Here is a 22,450-nt window from a genome sequence, read left to right as displayed (position 1 = left end):
GTGATTTATACCAAATTGTCTGATTTCATCCATCATTATGCATAAATTAGCATAATTTAGTGTAAGTGATAATTTTTGAAAAAATTAACTTCATGGTACTTTAGATTACATCATAGGCAATGTGTGTGCCAATTTTCGTCGTGATCGCGCGGTAGACGGCCGAGATCTGGAGGCTCTATCATCTACCTAAATAGCCCGGCCTAGTTGGGTTAAACCTACAGTGGTGTAGGTCAAGGAACATTCAACACATTTGTGAAAAAACAAGGTTGTCATTTTAATATTTTGCCAATTTTGTGAAAATGTAATCACACATTGTCCACATGTACTATCTAGACCTATTAGGAGAATCATGCATTATGGCGGAGGCATACCAGTCGCCATAGCAACATTTCTAGTTTGTTTTTCTATTCCTTTTTTTAAATAACATTTCATGTTCAGTACTATCTGTTAAAAAATGATCCCACATTTTAGTCTTAGTTTACAATATTTCTAATTTTGTTCTTTACATTGTCTCAATGCAAAACATGTCTGTATAAACTTTATTAGAATTAAATCAGTCTAATAACAAAAACAAGAAAATATTGAGCAACTCCTATTACATTCAGTAGTAGCTCCCGAAAGATAACATTTTATTTGATGTTGTGCACTATCTTAACTTTCAGACATTGAATGTTTTTGGAAACAATGAATTCAAAATTTTGTTCACAATGTCTATGAAAATGTTATTCTCCTAATTGCACATTTTTTTTTGGACCACATACAACTGTACCTTGATCCAACCAACCCCTTGCTAATATGTACTGCCATCACAGTCATTACAAGACCAAATTGCCATCTAGCAATACAATGCATGTTTACATGGGCACGTTTGCCATCCAGACATCAACAATTTTGTTTTCCTTTCATACAAAATGTTATATATGTGACGCTGCATCACAAAATCAACAAAAAGTCACCATTTTTTTTAAAGCTGAATTTATAATACATAGATGCTGCAACTATTTAATGCCTGCTACAGCTATTTAATGCCATCTACAGTTCCCATAATATCATTTAAAGTAAAACTATCGATGCAGAGTATAATCAAAATGTTGAACTGCTGGTAACATTGGAGATTCAATTCATGAATTGAAAATTTAAAGTTTAATGTGTTTTCATGACAGAGGTATTGGTCACAACCACATGTTCCACATTGGATGAAATGATAATGTAATTTCTTAAAATCTGTCCTATGGCTTTGCCCATCAGATGTGTATACTAAAATTATGTTTAGTCAATAATCTGCCTCTCTCCTCAATGAGAGTTGTCATTACTGTTATTTCACCTCCAAAATAATTTGAGGTGAAGGATTTGACTTTTGTGTATCTATCTCATTTCATGATAGAACATTGTTTTAAGATTTGTGTGCTGTCCTGTGTAACCAATTTGAGACAGTGACATCATCACCTTTATTATTTGTATGTAATGATTTCATATCACTCTCAGTATCATATTGATAATATTGGGAATTATAATATTCCATATTAAAATGTTTTGTTTTAATACTGCTTCTCTTTGTTAAAATTCAAGTTGAACATGAAGTAGATTTTGCCTTTTGCAGCTGTCTATATATGTGACCGGCGACAACGGTTTCAGTCAAAAGTCGGGAATTTTGAAAATTCATTTTTTCACTGAATTACATTGCCCATTTCCTAAGCTTTGCGTTGATATAAAATACTTGTATTCTTCGGCACCATAAGTGGGCATAGAAAGAGAAATAAAATACACTTTTTAAGTTGTTAGCCTGACAAAATTGCGAGAAAACAGGCTTTGAAGATTCAACTCTTTCTCAAAGACAATGTCCGAGCGGCGATGCGAGGGGAGAATCACCCATCCGTACGATGGTGCCAATCGATTTTAAGCTCCGCCTCTAGCAACCACATCGCCTTCTGATTGGCTCACTGAGAGAGTCAAATTTCCCGGGCACCTTCCTCGGAGCTCAGCGCATGAAGCCGAAAAACAATGCGTTTCGCTCGGGTTTGTTTACAGTACGTCTTTCAAGATGGCGAATACGATAATTGCACGTACAACTAGTGCACATGTACATGTGTATTGGTGTACGCATTACGCAATGGCATTCACATGCCTAGCTGGCCGTGTGCATGTAACAGGAGCGGTGGCAAATCCACACATTTACAAATCGCATTTTCATTGTGGGTGATTTGTCTTTATCATTGGCGACCCTTTTGAAGGGACAAGATTGCTAGTGCTGGCAAGGGTCACGCTTCCTGTTTGTTTTGCTTTTACAAGACATGCATACACTGTATGTTGCTTTGTTCGGTGGTGCTAATTAGTAAATAAAAACGAATAAACAAACAAACAAACACGACTCGTTAGTTTGGTGCGATCTTGACGTGTAGTATTTGAATATAATTAGTCACATGTGACCGCTCCTTTCCTCTTATCTACCTTCCATTGAGTCAGTCTGCTGTCATAATTTTTACTACATGTACAAGTAGACAAATTTGAGAATATCTAGTTTTCTTTTCACACGGTTATGTCATGCTACATGATTTTTGTTTCACTTCCGTTGTCGAACATTGCGGTAGAATAGTTTGGATAGAAAGCCAAACGAAGAGCACGCACTACAGAGCGAGCTTATAAACCACTATAGCAAGAACAATGGAGCATGTAATCGTGCACGCGTGGACAAAGCATTCCCCAAACGCTGCAACTGGTGTCTCCGAAAGCCGAATTATGTAAATGTGTGCGACGCACCAGCCAATCGCATGCGAGACCCTGCGCCGTAGCAACGCGGGGATATTGGCGCGGCGTTCGAAAGAAGCTCGAAACTGACAAGTGCGATCCAACATAGGGTGCTTAGAATTCCATTTTCGATAGGAAAAACTTTTTCTTATGCTATGAAATTTAGTGTAGATGTAGAAAACATATCAAAGATTCGATTTCTGCAAAAAAACCTAAATCGACAAAAATAATGGTCAAAATCTTTGTACCCCGCCTAGGAGGGAATTTGCTCTTGCGACTTTTGCCTGAAACCGTTGTCGCGGGTCACATATTAGATGTTAGACAATGTGAAAAACAGTGTTCGGCAAGGAGGCTTTAAAGCCCCCTCACACCTGAGCGAATGTAGGGGGACGAAGGGGGACGAATGGGAAAAACGCACGAAATGCGCGCGAATTCAACGATTTCAAATAAAATTGGCTTCAAATCATCCGATTATAAACTAAAGTCAAATATGATTAACGGACTTTAAGCGAAGGATAAATATGACATGCGAAGGATAATGATTTTTCGGTTCACTTCTTTGAGTAAATTGCGGCCGAAGGCGAGCGAAGGGTTGATATGACCGGATAAGACGAACGAACACTGAGCAATGGGTTGATATGGCGTGCGATTGGAAACGAAGACGAAAGAATAGATCAGGCGTTCTCGTACGTGTGTGTGCGCTCCTCGGGGAGTATAAAAGCGACCAGGTCCGTCCAGATTTCAGTGCGGCCAGAGAAATCATCCACGCAACATTTACATTTAAAGGACGACAAAGATAAACAGTAAAATCAGCCGGAAGATTCCAGTATTTTGGGCACTGTAAACATTAATGTTTTTTTCGCAAAAATTGTGCGAGTATGTGGAAGGTGATAGTCATCACGATGACGAGTTGGGTAGATATGAAGAGAGTTATTTCTTATGAACATCATATGTGCAAAAATGTCAGGAAGCCTCATCAATTGAAAATTTGTACATAAAAATACCAACATTATAATAAAGCAAATCAATCAATTTCAGATTTTTGCTTCTACACAAAAGATCATTTGTGTGAAATAAATATCCAATATTATTAATTATTGTTAAAGCACGTTTTTGAAGAAGAAAAATGGTATCAAGCAAAAACTGAGATGAATTGCCCCAATTGCTATCATTTTAGCAAAAAAAAAAAAATATTGAAACAGTAACAATGGAGGTGAGGTGATAACAAATCTGACGTACCCCTAAATTGACTCGACCTACCCCCTTTCCCCTATTGTATCATACCTACCACCAACATCGCACCAGATAAATTTGTAGTCACTGTCCCCTATAATAACCAACAGGATTATACTAAAAAAGCCCTTGTAGTTGCAGCATAGCGAGCCGGACAGAGGAGGCTTTCTGATGGCCACATGCTTGCCATCAATAGCTGCCACACAGTGGGGAAAATTCCACCGCTTGTAGAATCCACCAGCAAGTTGTTTCCATCCATCAGGGGTTGAAGGGGCTGTCATGACTTCATCTGCATACTCGTCACATATGGCCTGACACACTTCCCTGACCACTACAGATAGGGTGTTTTCAGGCACCCTCCACCCATACTGCATGTCGGAGTACTTGGTGCCAGACACAAGATGACGGAGAGTAGCTGCCAACTTGAGACCTTCTTCCAGCGGCTCCCTGTACCAGGTGTACTGCCTCCTGATTCTTCCTCTGACCCTCTCATCGTAGAGTTCAGGGGGCATGCAGAGAAATTTCGTGAAAGTCGAAGGGTCTTCTCTTCGGAGCTCAACCAACAGCTGGTCGTAGATTCCAAAAGCCATTCTTCTGGCAGGGTTCAGCCACGTCCTTCTCCAGATACGACGTCGTCTGAAGCCTCGTCTCCATCTGAATCGGCCTCTGATGAACTGGTGTAGGTTCAACTGCTGGTGTATAATATCATTCTGAGCCATTGCCAGTAAATACTGGACTCTGAGGCGGGCTGCATCTTCCATTTTTCTGAAGAAACTTTGAAACTTTCAGGTGGAATGTTTATATATGAGTAGCGTACCGTGGCGAGTGGCTGGTCACAGAGAGCAGCTCAGCATTCGCCAATTTTTTCGTCAGGTCATTCGCTCGTATTCGTATCACTTCGCAATCCATAGTTTGTCATAGTATCTCTTAGACTTGCCTTCGTGTATGCATCGCCTTTCAAATTTAGTAAAAGTCAATCTTAGTTTCCCTTCGCATAGAAGATGGCAAGCGAAACTACGTTTGTCATAGTATCTTCGTTTCTATGCGCAAGTCATATTTAGTCATCGTGTTGCTTCGTTTAGGGTTCTTTCGAGATCAGCCCACCTTGGCAAAAGCGCGATGAGGGACTATGCGTGACAATAGCACACGAACGATAAACGAACGATTACCGCAGACTAAATAAGAGATGCAAATGATAGACGATTTTTCAATTCGTTGGGAAATTTTAAACATGTTCAAAAATCCTGTGCGAATTTGAATAATCGCAACTGTTAGTTCAGAAGGTGTACGAACCCAAACACGAAGGGTAAATATGACTTACTATCAATTACCATTGAAAACGATTTTTCCAAAAATGCCTTTCGCCAGCCATCGCAAGTCATATTTCAGGCAATTCGCTCAGGTGTGAGGGGGCCTTTAATTATCTTTCTTACTTTTTTGTGTGTGTACATGGCTGCATAGAATGACTTGACCAATGCTTAGCTGTCAGAAACATGAGTATGTGTACTAAGTAGGTGCGGTCAGACTGGCAAAAGATCGAGAAGTTTAAGATCACAAAGTTTTGACAGTGTGCTTGCAAACTTCCCGCGAAACATCCCGATATGTTTGCGGGGGTCGCCTCCGAAGCGTGAGGCCATTGTCATGTACGTGCATTGTTACATCACAATCATTAGCCATCGGACGGTGCACTCTTTCTTGCATGCGTACCAATAGCATGAACTTTGCAGTCTTAAACTTCTTGATCTTTTGCCAGTCTGACCGCACCTAATGATGTTGAATGGACTGTCAGAAGTGTGCATCACATTTTTTTTTGTCGAGCCCACTGGAGGTAAGGGGAGACTAAGGGATTGCCTGCGGCGTCTGTCCGTCCGTCGTCTGTCTGTCCGTCTGTCATCTGTATGTAACGCTAAAAAACTTCAATAACTCTTTACTCTGGGCTTCAATTGCACTCAAACTTTGAGGGAAGAGGGGTCATCCAAAGTTTCACATTTTACCATATTATATGAAGGTCACCTCAAGGTCAAAGCTCACAGGCAGAGGTCAATGAACTTCAGGGCCTCTATTTTGGGTCACAACTTTCGATCCATGATTCCATTTGTGACCAAACTTGGATGGCAGATGTCCCTTGGGGAATGGATGATTACCACAAGGTCAAAGGTCACAAGCTTAGGTCACAAGCTTAGGTCAACGAATGTTTAGAGCCCAGTGTTAAGTTTTTATGGCGCGTTTCTATTATAGGTCATAATTTTTGATCCATAACTCCATTTGTGACCAAACTTGGATGGTAGATGTCCCTTGGGGAGTGGATGGCAGAGACTCCAACTCTCCTGTTTTCGACGGGAGATCTCCCGCCGAAAACCCATTTTTGCAAAATCTCCCGTCCTCCCGCTTATGATTTCATTTCTCCCGCCTTGGCTCTGTGTTCCCCGTTGGAAAGGATTTCTTACTTATTGCTATCGTACAATGTATGTTGAAAAAAATAAGCCGTGGATAGCACCAGAGAGCATTTAGAACCCTGGGAATTTCGCGCTTCGCACACATCAACTTGGAATCTCCTGTTTGCTAGGGGTTTCAGGCGGGAGAATCTCCAGATCAGAAGGTGCTTTGGGTTGAAGTCCCTGGGATGGTCACCACAAGGTCAATGATCACAAGCATGGGTCAACAAACTTTTAGAGCCCAATGTTAAGTTTTTATGGTGCGTTTCTATTATGGGTCATAACTTTTGATCTATAGGTCCGTTTGTGACTCATACCCCTTTCATAAACTCAATAATGCGGATAATATCCGCAACATTTGGTCGTAAAATCGGAGCGGGGATAGAATAATGCGCATTATTTCGACCCTTCTATTATCCGCATGATAGCAGCGTCGGGACCAGATTTTGAGTTTATGAACGCAAACCCAAATAATGCGGATAATTGCCGGGGTGCGGTCAAACGTCACCTGTCTTTCCCGCAGGAGGGACGTGTGCAGTCACCATGACGATTATCCGCCTTTTTCAGAACGGGCGCTCGTAAAAATAATGCGGATTATTTTCAGAGTTTGTGAACGCATTTTTTATTGAATTATCCGCATTATTCTTATGCGGATAATAGGAGGATGAGTTTATGAAAGGGGTATAAACTTGGATGGTAGATGTCCCTTGGGGAGTGGATGATCATTACAAGGTCAAAGGTCACAAGCTGGGGTCAACAAACTTTTAGAGCCCAATGTTAAAGGACAAGTTCACCTTCATAGACATGTGGGTTGAGTGAATGCAGCAATATTAGTAGAACACATCAGTGAGAGTTTGAGCAAAATCGGACAATCCGTTAAAAAGTTATGAATTTTTGAAGTTTCTGCTCAGTCACGGCTGGATGAAAAGACTACTATAGCTTGTGATGTCACATGAGTACAACGATATAAAGAAAGAATAAAGAAAATTCAACATATTTCCATTTTTCTCGCATAACAAAAGGACACTCGACTTCTCTCTTTCAGAAGGCAGGGGGAATAAGATTACCCTTAATATACGTCAGTAACAAGTCGAAGAAATGTGCACTTTATTCAAAAAGTAAAGTTTTGTGAAATTCTCTTTTTATTTTCCTTATACAGTTGTATGCATGTGACATCATACACTGTAGTAGTCTTCTCTTCCAGCAGTGACTGTGCAGATACTTAAAGTATTCGTAACTTTTGAACGGATTGTCCAATTTTCCTCAAACTTTCACTGATGTGTTCTCATATTGCTGCATTCTCTCAATCCTTATGTATATGAAGGTGGACTTGTCCTTTAAGTTTTTATGGCGTGTTTCTATCATGGGTCATAACTTTTGATCCATAACTCCATTTGTAACTTAAGTTGGATGGTAGATGTCCTTTGGGGAGTGGATGGTCATCACAAGGTCAAAGGTCACAAGGTGGGGTCAACAAACTTCGAGCCCAATGTTAAGTTTTTATGGCATGTTTCTATTATGGGTCGTAACTTTTGATCCATATCTCCATTTGTGACTAAACTTGGATGCTAGATGTCCTTTGGGAAGCGGATGGCCACCACAATGTCAAAGGTCACAAGCATGGGTCAACAAACTTTTAGAGCTTAATGTTTAGTTTTGATGGCACGTTTCTATTATGGGTCATAACTTTTGATCCCTAGGAGCGTTTGTGATCAAACTTGGATGGTCGATGACCCTTGGGGAGTGGATGGTCACCCCTAGGTCAAAGATCACCAGGCAGGGGTCAATGAACTTTAAGGGCCCAATGTTAAGTTTTTATGGCACGTTTCTTTTTTGGCTTAAATTTTTACCCTTTTATATCTCTTTTTATCTGTTATATCACTTTTTTTATCTGTTATATCCCATTCGCTTACAATTTCTTGAACGTGAATGGGCGAGACACATTATGGCACTTGCCATGTTTTCTTTTGCATCGTGATTCTGTTTTTGCTTAGGTTCACATATTGAATGAGTCATCAGCTTACCAGTACGAAAATGTTCCCCTTGGAGAAGGATCTGTTCTACAAGGTGTGTTTCTAGATGAGGACAAGGAGCAAATCATTCTTGCAACAGGCTCTGACGAAGGTTCACAGGTGATAGTTGACAGCAATTATATGGAAAAGACAGATCTCACATTTCAAGAATTACTCATACAACACACAATTTTACACTCAGCCATTATTGACCATCTTACAGTTTTGGTGTGAACTGAACTGAACATATATTTTTGTGTTGTCTTTTCTTTAGATATAGCCCTGATGCATGCAATTTATTACATTTTTAATGTGTTCTGCTATAGATTAGCAGAAACTAGATTTGATCTCATTGATGTGAACATCCAAGTAGTAAACCTTTCCTCTGCAAATTGCACGATTTAACCCGTTCCTTACGGGAACCTGCTTTACCAGGTTCCCGTGGGAGCAACTGATATACGGGAACCTGGTTTACCAGGTTCCCAAAATGAAGACAAGGGTGCCTGCTTCAGTGGCCTAAATTCATGTTTCTTTGTGTTAAAATGCTCAGAAAAGTGGCTTTGATAAAAAGATCAGAGTTTATTCTTTCAGGATTTGTTCTCCTGCTGTTCAAAAAAGGGGGTTTTACAGTATTATGTACCATTTTCCTGATTTGTTTTTTTACTTGTTCTGCTGTAAACTCGTACGAACATGTACATAATGATCAAGGCTGAGATCAGTTAGAAATGCGGGTTCGCTGACCCCAGTCACCTCATTCAGGTACCTGGTTTTGTGTAGAACAAAAGATTCTGAGAGCTCATCAGCGCACGCTCTATTCATACCTCGCACCCGATCGATATTTCCATTGTTCACGGGCACATGTAGTTGACCGTAGAAAGGGGGACACACTGAACCGCTTGACTGCCTTCACACAGCTGGATTACCAACCTGTGTGCCTCTCTGTCGACGGGCGAAAAGAATCTCGTTTGGGGGCATTAAAGGCACTCAGAGAATTGCGGAAGGAACGGGTTAACTGTTTTGTTACCTGACCTACAGTATGATGAATTAGGGCATTTTGTCAATCATCTTAATATTTAAAGGTTTGATCTTGTTGCTATTGCGAATATGCAGGTATTGAAGCTGACTCTGGCAAACTGTAGTAATTACCAGACATGTGATGAATGCATTGGAGGAAACGGTGGTGATGATGGAGATCCTTATTGTGGATGGTGTACTCTTGAAGCCAGGTAAGACAACCAGGGTTTCTGGCAGTATATAAATGACCTGGAGAGAAAAACAAAACAGTTATATTTAAGATCCTAGCCTCCCTCAATCGAAAATGAAAAAAAAAAATCAAATTCAAGTGTTTTTTTTAATATAGTAATGAATTGTCCCATTTTACCTTTTACTCATTTTGGCTGTAGGCGGAAGAAAGGATTAATGGTAAAATACGCTTGTATTTCTTCCTGCATAGGGTAAAAAGCTACAATTGTTTTTTTTTTCTTCATACTTTAAGATATGATGCTTCTTTAAATGCATGTGGTATGTCATATTCTAACTGTACGTGCTGTCTGAATCTCAATTGTAGACAGTTTATCCTAGTAATCTCTCTTTTTCTCTGTCACAACCGTTTCACATTAGTGAAATGAAAATCATTTTCAAGGAACATAATATATTACTTTCAATGTGATATCATATGTCAGCTGTACAGGTTACTTGGGTTGTGATCTGAGCAATGAATCCACTCGTTGGTTGTCCTACAATGCTGTACAGTGTGTTAGCATCTCTAACATCCAGCCTCCCAGTATTAAACATGACCTGAGTGAACAACCAGTAAGTTCTGTGTCTGTCTGTAAACTATAGACCTACACTGTATATGACCATGCATTACAAAACCAGCAAAAAGTCCCTGGTCATTGATTTTTAGTTGAGGGTAGATTCTGAAAGATCAGAACCCAGGCTTTAGAATGATGTATATAACTCAATATAAAAGAACAGACTTTTCTAACCTATGTACTGTATATGCTGAATATTTTGTGAGGTTTTTATTTGTGTGAATTTTGCGAGTCAGGTGCTATTCGCGTAATTAAAGATAAATTAATATGTGACCCGCTACAACAAAAAGGTCCTAAAGTCGCGCATGGTCGAAGCCGTGAAAATCGAGTTTGAAGTCAGAGCATTAAAATTGGTCAAAACTTACGATTTTCTGATTTTGATATATTATTGGAGTCTAACATGTCTTCTATCATCTGTCGAAATTTTGAAGCAAAATGATCAAAGGAAAGATTAAAAAATAACGTTTTTCTGAGCCGTGTTTTTTGGCGTTTCAACGAAGCAGAAACTGGCTCCAAAATTTGGATTGAGCGCCACAGATAGGTTCCGCCCCCAACAACGACCAGAGTGATCTCATTGGTCAGTTTGCTGCTTGCTGCTAACCGAAGCGTGAAGCTCGCACACTGCCCAGTCGACTGGTGCGTGCGGGCGGGGTGCGCTATGCTCAGCCGCTTCTCACATCCTGGTCACTGATTGGTTGGTGAGGAGACCGCCGAAGCTGATGGGCTTGAATGAACTCTTCGGGGGTTGCTAGGGCTTACCTTCTATTGTCCAGAGGTGAAAACTGACTTGCGTGTTCCTTGATTGCGATTGCGTTGAAAGGAAGACTTTAAGGGCGCTTTTCTCGAAACAGTGATTTTCCAGACGTCTCAACATGCTCTCTTTTAAACATTGATATCTCCGCAGCCGATTATTTTTATAAAATGTGTTATATATCAATTTAAAGCAGAAAAATTAGCGGATTATATCATGCAATTTTCAAATAATCGACATCGCGCGACTTTAGGATCATTTTGTTGTAGCGGGTCACATATTGACTCTGATCCCAAGATGAATGTATGTGACATACGTGTATACATTTCTCTATTAAGTACAGGACTTCATGATCACGATTCAACCATTCGCAAAATTGTTGAAAAGTCCCGACTCTCAAAATTTAGACTCACTAAATATATGGCATATACAGTAAATAATGGAAAGAAAATACACACACTGGAGAAGTGTTTACTGAGAAAAGTGGCTTTGGAGAAAGGTCTATTCAGAGTGCCTACACCAAGGAGTTCCTGATAAACCTAAACAAGAAATTCTGCAAAAATGTGCTCGTAAAATACTGTATAAAAACACACACACAATTTCCCACTTGTCATATGATCCCAATCATAGGAATAAGCTGGAAGAGGAATGGCTCTTTCAGGAAATAAAAAAAGAAAGATTGACTAGTGTGTCACATTCCACCAATTGTCAGTCTTATCATGAAATTGGGGCATACAACTCTCTGTTTGTTTTGCGATGCACAGTCATATATGACCATGTCTTTATCTCTGAGTAGAAAGATTACAAGTCTAGAACTGACTTAGATTAGCACAAGTGTCGTGTAGGGTAGAAATATTGCAATTACACAAAACGATGTATATTGTTGTACATACATATCTGTGTTGAAGAGGTACATGTAAATTGTCACTTGGTGTAAATGCCCTCTGAATGTGGTCTCATTTCATGTATTCTCTTTTAATGTTAGATGATCTGGGAATAAGACCAATCGGTATTAGGATGGCCGGTTGGCAGAAAGCCTATTCCCACTAGAATACACTGTATGGCTGTCCCGTCCATTGAGATGGGGCTGTTATGTAGAGATTATGTAGCACAGTTAAGATCAATTTCTGCTTGGATTGAAGACGAAGAATCAAGTGTTTGTCATGTTGTGGTTTAAACTGATCACCAGAAATTTCCTTGAAATAATTTATGCATATTATAAGTATCATTTTGTAAGTGCATTATATATGGTACCCGTAACTCTCTTTGTTTTATCTCACTACTCATAATATATGTGATTTCCTTGAGAATATTGAACCAAGCAATATTATGGATTGTGTAATGTTACAGTAAAATGTAAGGCAAATTGCTATTTATCATATGGAACAATGCATATCCTTGTCTTGGGCAAACCTGTCACTGTGTGTATTGAACTTCTAAAAGTATTTTGGTGTAAATGTGCAGTTGCTGGTCAAATTCAAGAGACTGCATGGTTATTCCATGTTACAGATCTTTGGCAACATTCTATTACTCGACATTCAATGTACATGTTACAAATGTAGCTCTTAGATTTGCTTAAATTGTCACCTTTGTTTATCAGACATTATATGTGACCGTGCATCACAAAAAAAAACAAAAAGTCGCACACACTGATTTTGCGTCAGGACTGAAAATTAGTGAAATCGGTCAACCCAGCCGATCTTGACTTTATATATTTTCTGAAAGAGCATTAGTTTTCTCTTACATTATGATAAAATCTGGGATCACAAACGGGTACGAAAGTGTGTTTTCTTTATAGCAGTTTATCTCGAACATTTTTGGTAGAATAGTGTGATTATAGGTGTGTCTTTAGAGCCCCTTCTGAAAAACCTTGTACACACTCTAGTAAACTCTAATAACTTTTGAAAGGATACTGCTACTGCTTTGAACGTTGTCATTAATTATGGACTGAATGTGTTAATGAGGCATGCTCAATTCAAGTTTAATCTGATAATCCTTTCATTGTTGTTACTCCAGTGGTTTACTTCCTGTTTTTTGTCCCATTCATTGCACAGCCAGCACAGCTTGGTAAAGATTAAGCGCTTGAATAGACACTGTACTTGAGAGCCTCTTTTCTCAGTTTACACTTTTCCTGAGTTTGTGCTTTCTTTCCAATATTTAATAGAAAGGTTAAGAGAGTCGAATTGATTTGAGTTATATATAATTTGAAAGCCTAAAGTCTGCTCTTTTAGAATATGGTCTTAACTGAAATTTCATGTGTGGCGACTTTTTGTTTGTTTTGTGGTGCAGGGTCACATATGTTGTGTTTATTATGCATGCATACGCACTTGCAAGCTGTTTTTTTTTTTTTTTTTTTTTTTTTTTTTAATCTTGTGGTATTTCATAGCTATATTTCTACTTTTTGTTTTGGTCTTTGAAATGCATGTGTTACGTGACAGTGTTTTATCTTCTTACACATATTATGGAACAAAGCCTAAACATCATGTCATGCAGTTGAATAAAAGGAGAATTCCATGTATGAATTTATTGTAAAATGTGATAAAATAAGTGATGTGCATGTTGTATTGAGCTTTATATATGTAATGCATATATTTTGATGTTAACAGATTGCAATTTTCCATCTGTTCTTCTTCCGTTTTTACAGTTGGCCATCACAGTAGAGCAGCTGCCTGCTTTGACAAATAGTTTTGAATACAGGTGTGTGTTTGATTCCTATGAAGTGTCAGCTGTTACTTCTGGAAATACAATTGACTGCACCACACCACCTTCAAGATTTGTGCCATCGATACCAGAAGGAGGTTTGTAGTAATATTACAGTATTTTACAATTCATATAGCTGCTGTGTTTAAGATGTCATATGTAGCAAAGATATTTTACAGAGGTTCGTGGCATAATAGGTCCATTCTCACAGCAAAATACTATGACATACAAGACCCTCAGAAGCTTTCTATTCATGTTACAACTGCACTACATTTTTGTTTAACAAGACATAAAGTTAGAAATGTGTTACATTCTTTTTTCACTATGTAGTGCAATCTTGGCTAGGTGGTTTGATGTTCTGAACTACTGCTACAACCAATTGCACTTGTGCTTTTTGTCACAGGGAAGGATTGATGTATTGAACAGAAGTCACATATTAACAAATCTCACAATCTCTTTCTTGGTGAGCACTCAAAGTTAGAAGAATGGCAGTGCAGTTTGTGATTTTCCTCATAATGTTTTGCATAGCATTTGGTACATCCAGATGTTGCTAATTTTTTTAATTTTACAACTTTTCACGTATGGTGTAAATTGCCTTCAAAATTTTTGTTTTTTAACAAAAACCGTAGGGCATGATATGTCATGATAAAACTGTACGATATCTTTTTTTTTTTCACATTATACAAAAAGTGGAAAAAGAAAATACAATGAGCTTCAAGAGGGGTTCCTGAGATTAAAAAGAAACCACAAACTATTTACACAATATACTTCATTTGCTTTGGTAAATTATAATGTGCTTTCGTACTATTCAAATCTTCCTCTATTCTTTTACAAAATTCTCTTCCAAACAAATGTTGCAAATTAGTTTCACAACATTCTTGTCCAGTTTTATTTCTTAACAGTATATACAGTGTATATATAGATATGCCAAGAGGCAATTGTCAAGAACAGATCTACATGTAATTCAGTCTCTTTATGGGCTTTTAACAGATGCATTCCTGTTATCTTATAATTGACATTATATATGATTTTAATTATAACTGTTAGATAGGAAAAGAAAATCTTATTTAATTTACACTCAATAAACGCAACATGTAGATTATCTTCATCTACACCGCAATGCTCACATTTTCCATCTCTTGATTTGCCATCTATACTAATTCTTTTTTACTGGTAGTAGATTATACAAAATCTTAAAATTAAATTCTTTCAATTTGTTTTCTTTACAATAACACAAGTTTCTTTTGAATATATTCATCCAATCAAATGATGAGTCGAATATCTTTTCCCAGTATATACAACATCTGTTACTATTGGGACATTGTGTACACAGTAGTTTGTAAAACTGTTTGGTTGAAACATCTTGAATACTTCTTTTCTGCTTTCTTTATGTTGCTATTGTTATTTTAGGAATTTCTAATGACCTATCATGAAACTTTATACATGATTCCACATAGTTGGTTATCCATGCTTTTGGGATAGCCTGGCATAATAAGATATAAGAAAAAATCAATGTTTGCTTACTTTTCTGTCGTTTAATTTGATACAAAATTTCTGAAATGGATATAAACTTACCGTTCTTAAAAAAGTCTTTAAAAAATACAATTCCACTTTGATACCAACCATCATAAAATAAGGTATTTTATGAAAAGTTACATTTTCATTATGCCACAAAATTTCGTAATGTACTCCATGTGCTATGGGTTGAAATTTTAAACAAATATTCTTTATCATTAGCCAAGCTTCTAATATTTCAATACAGAACAATGGGAGCTGATCTTTACTTATCCTTGTCATATTCAAACGATCCAAGTCAGAATTTAGTAACAATTCTAATCCACCAAAAAAGTTATACCAATGAAAACACATTTTACCCCATGTTCCTTTCGTTGCACCTATAGTGCGTCCAAGCCATCTTAATTGGAAACTGAGTTTTTGCTTAGAAAGGTCGATCATATTAATGGCTCCTGTTTCAAACTCTTTAATCATAATAGTTCGTTTCACTTTTTCAGTTTTTGCTTGCCAAATAAACATGTATAACAAATTATTCAACCATTTCAATATTTTCTCAGGAATTGTGTCAACCATATGTCAAGTATATGAACTATTTGACTTAAAGCTAAGGTTTTTACAATAATCAATCTACCAAAAAGAGTTAGTTTACTTTTTCTCCAATTATCCAAAAGTCTTTGCAATTTTGTAAGTTTGTTTTCCCAATTCAAAGCTCGTGCTTTATCCATATCGGGTGAAACATAAAACCCTAATAAGTATTGTGTGGGTGTGTCTGTCCACACTAAATCAAGATCATCGAGTGACCATTTTGACTTGGCAGCTCCCAGCCACATAACAGATGTTTTACTCTTATTCAATTTTGGTCCTGCTACATTTCCAAATAATTCCAATTCTTCACTCGATACTTTTTCTAATGATTGTTTATCTGAAACAAAAAATAATGTGTCGTCTGCCTATTGTAGAAATTTTACTTCAAAATTTACCTCCATCTTTAAAACAGAAATACCATTTATACACTTGTTATTTCTTATTCGAGTTGACATAAATTCTGCAGCAAGCACAAGGAGTAAAGCTGAAAGTGGACATCCTTGTCTAATGCCTCTTTGTAGACTCAGATATCGAGCCATTTACTAACCCTGAGCTGCAAATATATTTATACAGTATTTTTATCCATGTCTGAAAAATATTACCAAAATTAAATTAATTTTGTTTAAACAGAACAACGCAATATCAAAATCATTACATCAAAAGCTTTTGAAAAATCTGCCATCATTATTGCACCATCTATTCCTTTTTATGCCTCCGCCAACGAAGTGTCCGGAGGCATTATGTTTTCGGGTCGTCTGTCCGTCCGTCCGTCCGTCCTGTTTTGTTTTTGTCGATATCTCAAGAACCGTGGGTGGTTTTACATCAAACTTGGTATGAGGGTATATCCTGGGGGGATAGTACTTTGTTTGGATTTTAGGGTCACGGGGTCAAAGGTCAAAGGTCACAGGTTATTTTGTGAAAAAAAAAAAGGTTGAAAATTCATGTTTTTCTCCATATCTCGCAAATGGTTCAAGGTATCTTCATGGAACTTAGTATATATGCTTGTTCCAATGGGCAGTGATTATCTAGGGAAGTTGGGGGTCATGGTTCAAAGGTCAAGAGGTCAAAGGTCAAGGTCAACTCCTCAAAATATCACTACTTTCCTTATATTTATGCAATGCCTGAAGGTTTTTTTTTAAAACTTGATGTATGCATCTATTACCCGATATATATTCTGTGGGAAGTTTCTTGCCAAAAGGTCAAACGGTCAAAGGTCAAGTGAAAGTGTTAAATTGCACTTATTCTTCCATATCTCAAAATAACTCAAGGTATCATCATGAAACTTTCATATTTATGCATGTTCAACCTAACAGTGATTCTCTTTGGAACTGTGAGGTCAAAGGTCAAAGGCCAGGTTTAGATAATGCTATTTTCCCATTAATTTTTGATACTGAAATTATAATTTTTCTCAATACCTTGAAAATTACTCAATGCATAAACTTACAAAAGGGTCAAAAGTCAAGTAAAAATCATCAGTTCCCCAAATACCTGCACTCTGACATTTTAATCATTCATCCAATTGAACCTAGTTCTAGGAAAGTGAACATTCAGCACATTTGTGGCAAACCTGTCATTTTAATATTTTCTTTTGCCAATTGTGTGAAATTGTCATCACACACTGTCAAGACATTGTACTATAGACCTGTTAGGAGAACCATGCATTATGGCGGAGGCATATCAGTCGCTGTAGCGATATATCTAGTCTTTTCATATATCGATTGTCATTCGTATATTAAAAGCGGATAATCAATTTTTGATGTAACTAGTTTGATCCTCGTTTACAATTTCACTTATCACTGATTGCAAGCATGTGGCTTAATGTGGCCTGCAATTATCTTGTAGTCGCAGTTCAACAGTGTAATTGGTCTCCAATTTTCTAAATATTTTTTAGAATATATATATTTCTGAAAAAAAAAACATGCAATACTGTACATACTAGTTCTTCTTGAGGAATATTATACTGTGCTGGAAGAGTGGGCCATGGCATCAAACGGGGTCAGCTTTCTTCTTCTTTTCTTTTTTTATGCCTCCGCCACGAAGTGGTGCCGGACGCATTACAAGTATGTTTTCGGGTTGTCCGTCCGTCCATACGTCCGTCCGTCCGCATTCGTTTACGCGATAACTTGAGTAATATTGACTGGAATTTTACCAAACTTGGTCCAAGTATAATCTATGATGGGGCAATTACTTGATTAGATTTTGGATGAAATCGGCCAAAGGTCAAAGGTTAAGGTCAAATCGTTAAAATTGTATCTATTTATGTGATAACTCAGGACTGGATTCAGCAAATTTCATCAAACTTTGTCTGAAGATGATGTATGATGGGACAATTACTTGATTAGTTTTTGAGTGAAATTGGACAGAGGTCAAAGGTCAAAGATCAAGGTCAAATTCTAAAATTTATCTGTTTACGTGATAACTCAAAACTGGATGAAGCACTTTTCTCCAAACTTGGTCCAAGGATGATGTATGATAGGGCATTTAGTTGAGTAGATTTTAGTGTCATTGGCAAGAGGTCAAAGGTCAAAAGGTCAAGGTCAAATGCTAAAAACGTTGCTCTTTCCCTCGTATCCATGCAATGCCCAAAGGTACTTTCTTGAAGCTTAGTGTAGACATGTATTACTGCATAAAGATTCTCCAGAGAGAATGTCATGTCATAAGATCAACGGTCAAAAGGTCAAAGGTTAGGTGAATATGTCACAATTTCACTTTTCTCGCAAATGGTTCAGTGTATCTTTATGGAACTTGGTACATACACATGTACTGACTGGCAGGGATTTTCTAGGGAATGTAGGGGTCATGGGTCAATAGTCAGGGGGTCAAAAGTCAAGGTCAACTCCTCAAAATTGTACTATTTCCCTCATACTATTATATGCAATGCTTGCATTATTATTTTTGAAACTAAAACTTTATATATACATGTATTCCCTAATGGAGATTCTCCGGGAAATTTCTCAATTCCCCAAATACAGGTACCTGCACTCTTAGACAATTATAGCAAACCTAGTTCAAGGAAAGTGAACATTTAAGATATTTCTGACAAACCTGTCATTTCAATATTTTGTCAGTTTTTATACCCCCGCCAAACGAAGTTTGAAGGGGGTATATAGGAATCAGCGGACGGTCGGACGGTCGGGCGGTCGGTCGGGCGGTCGGTCCGTTGCAAATCTTGCGTCGCGAACTACTTCCTCAGTTTTCAACCGATTCCCATAAAACTTGGCACAGATGTGTGCCTTGGGTTGAAGATGTGCAAGACGTATTTTTTGACAGTACCCAAAAGTACGTTGCCATGGTAATGGCATATTATGGGCAAAAATGGGTACAAATCTTGCGTCGCGAACTCCTCCCACAGTTTTTGATCAATTTTTATGAAATTAGGTACAGATGTTCATATGAATATGTTCATGTGCAAGACACATATTTCTGCAGTGGCAAAAAGTGCGTTGCCATGGTAACGGCATGTTATTGGTAAAATATAGGGCAAAATGCTTCATGGCAAAACTGCTTCATCAGTGTTCTTCCAATTCTCATGGAATTCATATTGAATGTTTGTCTTAGGATATAGGTCAGCATGACACATTTCTTGACAGTGACAAAAAGTATGTTGCCATGATGGTAACAGCTCACATATTATGAGCCAAAATGATGGAAAATTTTGTGTTGCAAACTGCTTCCTCAGTTTTTGCCCAATTTCCATGAAACTTGGTACAGATGTGTGCCTTTGGTTGTAGATGTGCAAGACGCATTTTTCGACAGTACCCGAAAGTACGTTGCCATGGTAACGGCATATTAATGGCAGAAGATCAAGGAAAGATCTTGCGCATTTAACTACTTCCTCAGTTTTTTGACCAAAGCTTATGAAATGTTGTTTTGACCAAAGCTTATGAAATGTTGTTTGGCGGGGGTATAACCAGTCGCTGTAGCGACATTTCTAGTATGAAACTGTCATAACACATTGTGAAGACATTGTACCATACACATATTGGGAGAATCATGCATTTTGGCGGAGGCATCAGTCGCCATATATTTCTAGTTTTTGCATGTGTTTATGTTCTGAAATTCCATTAGGATTGATTAAAAATCAATATATTGCTCTCACTATGATTTTGTGTTTGTTTAACTTGCATTCTCTGTTAAACCATCAGAAAATGCTGTCCAAGTCGGAATATCATCTGTACCAGGTGCGTCGCACAAAATATACAATTCCTTTGGAAGGCATGCTTAAATTCTTAACCAAATACCAAATGATATGTTTCATCAGTATCTTCTGACATTGTGGCAAACAATTTACCTTTCTTTATAATGTTTTCATCTGTACAGATGACAATGTGGTTGTGCCTCTCTCAATCAAATCGACTGAAAGTGGAGTGAACTTTGTTGAAAGAGATTTCTTCTTTTTTGACTGCACTCGCATCTCATCGTAAGTCATGTCTATTGCAATCCTAGACTAGATACTACATTTGTTCGATATTTCCGGAAATTTTAATCACTTTGGAATAGGATATTAATGGAAAAAGTTTATTTGTTTGTCCCTTTTATATTGAATTTTCCACAAATTTATAACAATTGGTATTTTAAAAGCAATATGCCTATTGATGAGACTGGTTCAAAGCAAAGTCATATTCATTGCAATCATTAATGTCAAAATAGATAAACTTGTGCCAAAACCTTGCATATTTTTTTTTTTTCATAAAATGTGGCATGCTGGTTGTTGAATTATTAGATTGCCAATTGGGCTAAGAATGTGTAGATATTACTGTAAAAGTGGATATGTTTGCGATGTTAAAATTTGCGCGCATTTTGCACAACCAGAAACTAGCGCGAAAATAAAAGCACTTGAATATTTTTCTTGCCGTATGATCCTGTGCGTGATATCTTCATTCCACGGAATTAAAAACATGCAAAACTCTTTATACCTGGCCAAGCGCGAAAAATTAGTTGCGTGAAAATATCCACTTTTCCAGTATTACTGTCTCACTGCTTGACAAATCAATCTATTTCATATTTAAGGTGTGTAGCTGTATAGGTATTGAAAATTGAGTTGGATAATTTGATGTAGTATGTTGTGAATCACAGTGATACATGTTAAAGAATTAATGTATTCAGGTTTAAATGACAGTATGCAGAAGCTTAAATCTCCCAGGTTGTTCTGATGTGTGTGACAAAAGTATGATGTGAGAAATGCCATGCCGCATAAAACTACATGATGAACATTATTGATGCAATGTCCTTGAATGATTCTTTGTTGATTTAGACTACTTCTGCTGTATCATCTCACCTGTCTGTATTGCTTTGTTTATTAAATTGATTAATCTTCGATTTCTTACAATTTTATGCAAACCTCATTAATCTGGTCCTTGCAGACAAAGTTGGACTTTACTTTTTCCTTTTTTTTTCTATCAAGTCTTGATCAATTTGAGTGTTTTGATTCATGAGAGGGCACAAACTTGTTTAGAACTGCAAAGTGTTTTTCTGCGGCAGCTTTGTATCTAGACTTCTTGTCCTTATCATTACATGTAGTTTGTTAGCTTTTACTTTGCATAATAGTTTATGCCCTTATTTCAATTCTATATGACTTCTCCCTGCTTCATTTCTAGGATCTTATCATTTCAGTATGTCAATAACTGTAGATCAGTTATGGAACAGAGGAATAAAATAATCAAATAGAGCTAATGAAACACATACACAAACCAAAAAAAAAAAGGAAAAAAGTATAGTACATAAATTCTCTTTCTTATTAAAGAACAGAGTCTAGATCATTTCTTACCTTCATTTACATTCCATCCATTCCCTCAATGCACTCAAATCCTATTAAGTTCCTTCTCCTTCTTTATAACATTGTATTGTTTTCCATCTCCCTAAATGCCCCAAACTGTGCTTCATTACTGATTTGTCCTGCTTTTGATATCAATCTCCTTCTTTTCTTTATAATTGACTCTTATTTTTTTTTTTCAAGTAGAGTTTGCTATATCCACACTCTGTTGTATCGAATGAGGTTGATTTGCTAAATTTATCTGGTGTTGATATATTTCTCAATCAAAGCTAATAATGCCAGTGGAATTCTAAGTGCTTAACCTTAATGTACAAAATTTGATGTACTCCGTCTCAAATATTATACACCCCAACTAAAGAAAAAGAGTGAAAGTGTTACGAAGGGATCTTGTGAAATATATACAACCTCACCTTACTTTACAATATGTCCTCCCCCCCCAAAAAAAAAATACAATCAGATTTTCATATTGATAACACCCAATATGATTAAACTGTCTGAATGTTACTTCAGGGTCTTAAAATATAACGTCTTAGCACTACTTTGCAGAAAACCCCGTTCAATTTGGTTAAGCAGTCACAGAGAAATGTTGATTGTTGTAAAGCATGCCATGAGTGTGATTCTTCCAATTTTAGCACTTCGATGCTCTCGTGTGTGAATACAATAGACAGAACTTGGAGGGAAGAGACTCCTGACATCCTCTACAAAATTCCTAATTTCTCTTTGAACAATGAAGCCAATCGAATAGGGTTATCTGTGTGTGGGCAATGACTTATAGTTTCATACCCTGAATTTTTATTTAGATTGATTCACTATTTTTAAAGATATCATTGCAGAGGGTACCGTTGTATTTTTTATGCCTCCGCCACGAAGTGGTGCCGGAGGCATTA

At 37.4% G+C, this 22,450-nt stretch overlaps 1 protein-coding gene across 1 annotated transcript in view; it reads left to right on the top strand.

Moving 5' to 3' along the window:
• The window catches only part of LOC140245303 (plexin-A4-like), a 100,422-nt gene that overhangs the window by 16,673 nt on the left and 61,299 nt on the right, over window positions 1–22,450 (top strand). The window contains exons 4-8 of the mRNA XM_072324890.1: window positions 8,408–8,545; window positions 9,536–9,651; window positions 10,108–10,237; window positions 13,635–13,788; window positions 20,111–20,210. Of these exons, the coding sequence (XP_072180991.1) occupies window positions 8,408–8,545; window positions 9,536–9,651; window positions 10,108–10,237; window positions 13,635–13,788; window positions 20,111–20,210 (638 nt within the window). The remainder of the gene's footprint in view (window positions 1–8,407; window positions 8,546–9,535; window positions 9,652–10,107; window positions 10,238–13,634; window positions 13,789–20,110; window positions 20,211–22,450) is intronic.

This window comes from Diadema setosum, chromosome 2 (assembly GCF_964275005.1).
Source record: "Diadema setosum chromosome 2, eeDiaSeto1, whole genome shotgun sequence".
NCBI classification, from domain to species: Eukaryota; Metazoa; Echinodermata; class Echinoidea; order Diadematoida; family Diadematidae; genus Diadema; species Diadema setosum.
The sequence above is the reverse complement of the archived record's forward strand: the minus strand, read 5'-3'. Positions and strand labels throughout refer to the sequence as shown.